The sequence below is a fragment of the Hippoglossus stenolepis genome, chromosome 9 (genome assembly GCF_022539355.2).
Source record: "Hippoglossus stenolepis isolate QCI-W04-F060 chromosome 9, HSTE1.2, whole genome shotgun sequence".
Classification (NCBI taxonomy): Eukaryota; Metazoa; Chordata; class Actinopteri; order Pleuronectiformes; family Pleuronectidae; genus Hippoglossus; species Hippoglossus stenolepis.
In genome coordinates this window covers 23452091-23458090 of record NC_061491.1, presented here as the reverse complement: position 1 = coordinate 23458090, position 6000 = coordinate 23452091, and the positions used below count along the sequence as shown (strand labels likewise).

The 6000-nt window shown below is 46.3% G+C and overlaps 1 protein-coding gene across 1 annotated transcript in view; it reads left to right on the top strand.

Moving 5' to 3' along the window:
• The first annotated feature begins 340 nt into the window (after positions 1-340).
• si:dkey-215k6.1 (transmembrane protein 132C) overlaps positions 341-6000 on the top strand; it is a 217551-nt gene continuing 211891 nt past the window's right edge. The window contains exon 1 of the mRNA XM_047341077.1: positions 341-788. Within this exon, the coding sequence (XP_047197033.1) occupies positions 707-788 (82 nt within the window). The 5' untranslated portion in view covers positions 341-706. The remainder of the gene's footprint in view (positions 789-6000) is intronic.

The window sequence follows — 6000 nt, the reverse complement described above, 5'->3', positions numbered from 1 at the left end:
CACAGCGAGAGGAGAGACAAGAGAGGCAGGACGGAGAAGAAGAGGAGAAGAGGAGACGGACGGAGCTGCTGCTGCCTTGCGCCTGGAATTTGGATTTTATCCTGAGCCTCAAGTGACAGTTTTTACTCGGGTTGTGTCTCCGAAGTGGACTTTTTGATTCCCCCGGAGGAGCCCTCGGTCCGCTCCGCTGCTTTGGCTTTAAACTTTGGAAGAAAGAAAAGTGCGTTTGAAGGAGAGACACTCGAGTTTCCCCTCAGCCCGAGTCGTCCCGTTTGGATACATTACGCAGAGAGGAGCGCACGGGAGGACGCAGTTGGGGGAACCGCTTCACTCCCCAGCTCTGGTTTGAAGGAGACACACCGCAGACTTTTTTGTTTGTGGTTTAGGTGGGATTAAAAAATCCAGAAGCCACCCTACACTGGAAATGCCCAAAGGAGGAGGGGGGGGGGCTTCTTCTTCTTCATCTTTATTACTGACTCCAGGAGGATTTATAGTTTCACTCCAAAGCTAATCTGCGCGGTGTGTTAGGTCAGCGGGAGCGCGCAGTTCGGTCAAAATGAGATTATTGATGGCACCGACGCGGTAGTGATCTCTCTGGGGAACAGAAGAGGAAAGAGATAAAATATTTAAACACCCCCCTTTATCCATTTTGTGAACAGTCCCGGAGGTTTTAGTTTTTTATTATTTTTTTTTAACCGACAAAGGGATGGAGATGGTTCGGAGACGGCGATGCGCACCGGTGGGATGTCGCCTCTGGAAGACGGTGCTGCTGCTTTTCCTGTGGAAAGGTAAGAGATGCGGATGCCGGCGCTAACTTGTCGCCAGATTTAGACATTGTCACTTCGTTGAATTTTGGGTTATAGAAAAAAATATAGTTTCTTTTTTGTTTTATCCCTTCAAACGCATCATATTGGAAAAAAGCTTTGAGTTGTAGTTGTTGTGTTGTGTTCTTGGCTCGTTTGTGCACTTTGCATTCGGGTGCATGTTGGGAATGTGTCTGCAACAGATGAAGGAACTCGGTTTTATCCAGGATGTGACCGTGCACATTCATCCCAAAAAGTGCCAAACTGCAGCCGGGTTGCATGTGACGCTTTGAGACATCCAGGAGATGTCTGTGCCAGCTGGTGATCACACGCTGCAGCTTGTGCTTTCCAGTAAATTCAAATGAAGCAAGTGGCATTTATTTAAAAGCCAAACGACGATCGATTAGTTCATATTCACCTTGACACCTCTTGCATCCGTGGCATGCGCGTGGAATAATAAGTAATTGACTGAGCCGCAGCTCGGATGACACGCGCGTACTAACCGGTGCCATTTGAGACGCGAGGACCGAGGCTGACCCACCCGCGTGCCCGGCTGAGGTCTCCGGGGAAGAGACCTGGTGGCAGCCCGTCTCCCCCACAGTTGGAACAGAGAGGAAATGAACGAGTGTGTGCTCATGTGGCACCGTCTGCGCGCGTGGAATCCGATTTAGAGATGAGTGTCCCCGCACAGCTGAAAAAGGTGACGTGAAGGATGTTTGAAAAATGATGTTGCGTGACCTTTATAAATGGAAGGAAATCCGTTTGTGTACTTATACCCCGTTGAAATTCTGGGGTGGAGCAGGATCTGAACCCAGTAATCTAGAGATTTTCATCCAATATTTCAAAATAAAAGGATTGGGTTCATTTATCAAATTAAGGTTGCTAAAGGCTGGGTTTCACAATATAAAGCAAAATAAGAGCGAAAAAAGACTTTTCCCTGAACTTTATGATATTAATTTCCGGCAGCAGCAGCAGAGACCTTGACACAAATGAGGCAGCGGCTTTTGTTCACATGTGAACATTCACCAACCCCTGGCCCCTATTGTGTGACAAGTTCTCCGTTTGAACTGTGACAGATGTGAACTGTATGACAAACTGTGTCAACTCCCCCGTCTACCTGATACTCACTTCTCCTTCACCTCTCCAGTTGCTCCCTCAGTCTGTGTCTCATCTGTCTGTCGCACTCCTCTTCTCCTGCTCAGCCTATTAAAAAGAAGGGAAGCAGCATATGCTCCAAAAAAATCTAACTACATGTCAAATTTGGGATTTTACCCCAAACGTATCTAATGTATAAATTTATTTCATACAAGACACCTGAAAACACATCAACCAATGAAAGTATATACGAAAAGGAAATAATGAATGCACGGTTCCGTCCCATAGGGAGTCATCAATTCTCATTATTCCATATGGGCTGACACGACACAGCAGCACTACTGAATGCCAGCTAGAGGCCAGTGTTCAGTGCAGCAACGGACGTACATCAGCTCTGTATCGCTTTTCATCACACGCTGGATTCTGTGCTGTAACAACATCATCTAACCTCATACTTTCTCTCTAGATTGTAGTCGTTAACATTGTTGATCTCTCTTCTGTCGCTCATTGGTCTGTTTTAGCTTGTTAGTCGTTCTCAGACCAGTATCACCTCAATGTGTAAAGACTGAATCGAAGAGTCTTCTTGTCCAGCAAAAGGAGATGACTCTTCAGCCGTGTCTGTTGCCTTCAACCTTTTTTCTTTTTCCATCTATTACTCTCGGTACAGCGCAAACTTCTGCCAAGGTCTGACAGTCCCCTTAAATTCAATCAAGCTGCACCAAATTGCACGGACTCAAGTTATCACTCAATGTGTCTTCTCATCAAGATCCATGAATTATTTCCTAGGAAATTGGGGATAATGTAAGAAAATCTCGTAATGTTGATATGTTAGAAACATCTGCCCCTTTGTCCGGTTCTATGCTAAATTTGAAAGGGTTCTTTCTTGGTCTATGTCCCATAATTCCACCAGGTTTCCTGACAATCTGATCAATAGTTTGTGCGTAATCCGGACAGGGGTGAAAACCTCCTTGTCCGAGGTAGAAAAGCTTCTTTTAGCCTTAACCTTCACGTTCTGCCTCAGTGAGTTGGCTCGCTATAGGTACAACCTGATTCTAACTGGTAACTGGTTCTCGCTCTTTGTGTTTGAAGATGATCTGCTGCACATTTGACACAAAAAGGACCCAAAACGTGTTTGACTAGATCAGGGGGCGGCTGGGGCCGCCTCTGTCACCCAGGCCTAATGGCCCCTGTGGTTGAGGTACAGCCTCACTGGTTTCCCTAAATCAAGTAACTGAAGCAAAAGTATTTTAAGATTGTTTTGAGATTTCTTTTTTTAGTCGAGTTGAAGATCTCTCCGACAGTATACGTCCACCTATGAGAGGCAGAGGCTTCCTTACAGACCTGAATTGTGTGTGAATCCTCTCTAGAACATAATTTAATCAGTCATACAAGCTCAACTGAAGCTACGTTACAATTTGCTTTTATTCCCTGATTATTATTGTGTGCACATGGCCATGCACTGTCAGGCTCAGTTGAATTCAGGTCGGGTAACGCCACCACCCACCTACTCCCGGGAGAAAAGAGGAAGAGGAAGCATACGATGAAGAGGGCTGACAGATATTTGGGGGTTTAAAGCTGAGTGCAGTTTGTTGCCTCAGTTTTCCACACACATGACAGTCCTTCAGCATTAGTATCACACTCCCGTGAGTGCCTTCTGTGTCTGTGTGCACGCTTCTGTGTGTGTGTGTGTGTGTGTATTTTAATCAGCTCCGATCACTCACGGCCCGCTGAGCAGTTAGTCGCTGCGTTGTGCGCTCGGGAGCGCGGTGGTCGCTGTGGCCGCGCCGCACGGCACACCAACAGGAGACCAGAGAGGAAGGGGCGAACAGAGAAACAGCTGTGCCCGGTGAAACGGCTGAGTAACCAAAAGATGAAAGCATCCAAGCTTCTCTCCTCTCCTCCTCTTCTGGGACAGGGACTGTGTATTTTTCGTGTGTGACGGTGCATATTGCTGCTGTTTCACTGTCCCCTCTGCAGTTACGATGGCCAGTAGCATCTCTCTCCCCCTTGCTCTGTGTCATGCTGCGTTTCATTCACCTCAGAAGTTGCAGCTGGAAATGACGTCACACCTGAGTTGACAATAAGTTGGGCTCTTTTTCTTTCCTGGTGGGGAAAGTGTGGTTTGCTGCTGCCAGATTTACCACAGGTGGTTATAATGCAATGAAATCCGACTTTGGGGGGGGGGGGCATCATAGTTGAAATGTACGCGGAACGAACAATACTCACTCTCATGCATGGGGAATGTGTTGGTGTTTGTGCTGACGTCTGTAATCAGACAGGAACTTTCTTCTGGTGCATGTCAACATGTCTGACTCCAGCCTCAGAAAACCCCCACCATAAAACCTTTGCCCATTTCAAAAGTGTGGTGTGAATGCGTTGATCTCAGTCATGAGGAGATCTCTGGGCTGTGCTCATTAGGTCCTACTTGTTTCTGATTGGCTGGCTACTGTTATCTAAAATTTGTACTACAGGAACTCTCGGTCAACAGTTTCGCAGCCGTTGCAAATCAAAGCACATGCGCTGGCATTTACATAAAATGAAACAGATTATCTCGGTGTTCAGTAGGCCACTTAACTGCCTTCAGGTTTGTTGAGGTTGCCCTCCTTTTTTTTTCAGTGCTTTGTGTGTTTCAGTGTGTACTTGTGCGTTTCAGTGTGTCTTTTTTATGACCTGACTTTCACAGATGACAACAAACTGCTCCTTTTTCATCTGTCGTTGCCGGAATAGCCATGTGGTGGAGGTTGTGCTTTATGTGTCAAAGAGATGGGTCTTGCTCTGCTCTAAGTGTGTGTGTGTGTGTGTGTGTGTGTGTGTGTGTGTGTGTGTGTGTGTGTGTGTGTGTGTGTGTGTGGGGGGGGTGTGCGTGCGTTGTCTCTACCTGTTTACTCAAGTGTGTTTTGAACTACACTGTTAACCTGTCGCAGAATGTCAGCTCTATGCACCATTACTCGTGCAATACAGAGCATTAATAATTACTGATGTAAAATCACTGACACAAGAACGCATGCACGCACACATGCACGCACACGCGCACACACACGCACGCATTCACACACTCACACTCATAACGGTCTCGCACACACTGCTCTCTCCCCCCTCTCTCTTTCCTGTCTTATTGTTGGTTTCATTCACTGGCTCGCTGACTCACTCGGGCAAAAACTCTTATGCTTGCACACACATACACACACACACTCACAGACACCTACACAATACACAACCCATTTAAACACACATGCACACAGAGGGAGCCTATTAACTAAAAATAAGTCTAGGACTATAACATTTAATTTAACTGTAATTTTAAACATTTCCGTCTGATTGCAAGAGGAAATGCGCACTGAGTGACGTGAACACGTGAGGCAGCTAAATACCATGCTGTCCAAAAATCACACCCCTTCAAGTGTGAACCTTTTTCTCTCTGCCTCTGTCACACACAAGCACACTCTTCTGGTCTTTTTGTCACGGGGACAGTGAGAGGCCAGAGCACAGAGAGAGTGGAGAAGGTCACAGAGACACCGAGGTACAGAAGTGGGTGGACTGGAACAAGTGGACATGAAACACTCTTCACTGCCTACCTCCCTTTTCCCCCTGTCATGAAATTTTCTGCTTTTTTCACAGTATTGATTTTTGAGTTTATTGTATGTTATGGATCTTGTGTGGTCACAGTGAGGCCACCTGGTTTTTTGAAAAAGAAACTGAAATGACCTGAATGTCCACCACCACCGCACAGCTCTATGGCCACCAGTGCAAACTGGGTGAGAGGCGTGGGTGTCATAGACTGGACACAAAGATGGACGACATGTCTCCACCCTGCTCCCCACTATCAAGAAATTAAGCAAAAATATCCTCTATATGAAAGCTGCCATCTTTCGCATTTGCAACCAGACGCTGTGCAGTAGTTATCGGGGAGTAGAGCAAGGTCCCGACAATACACACCCCCGACCAGTAACTAGTCAGTCCGAGCTGTCAATCATGAGGTTTTTCCCCGTTTATATGACATCAAATTAATAATTAAAATCAAACTTACCGGAAAAACTTACCTCAGTGTGATGAGAACTACCTTTTTGAGACATTTATTTGACTTCTGCTTTGACTTTGGTTC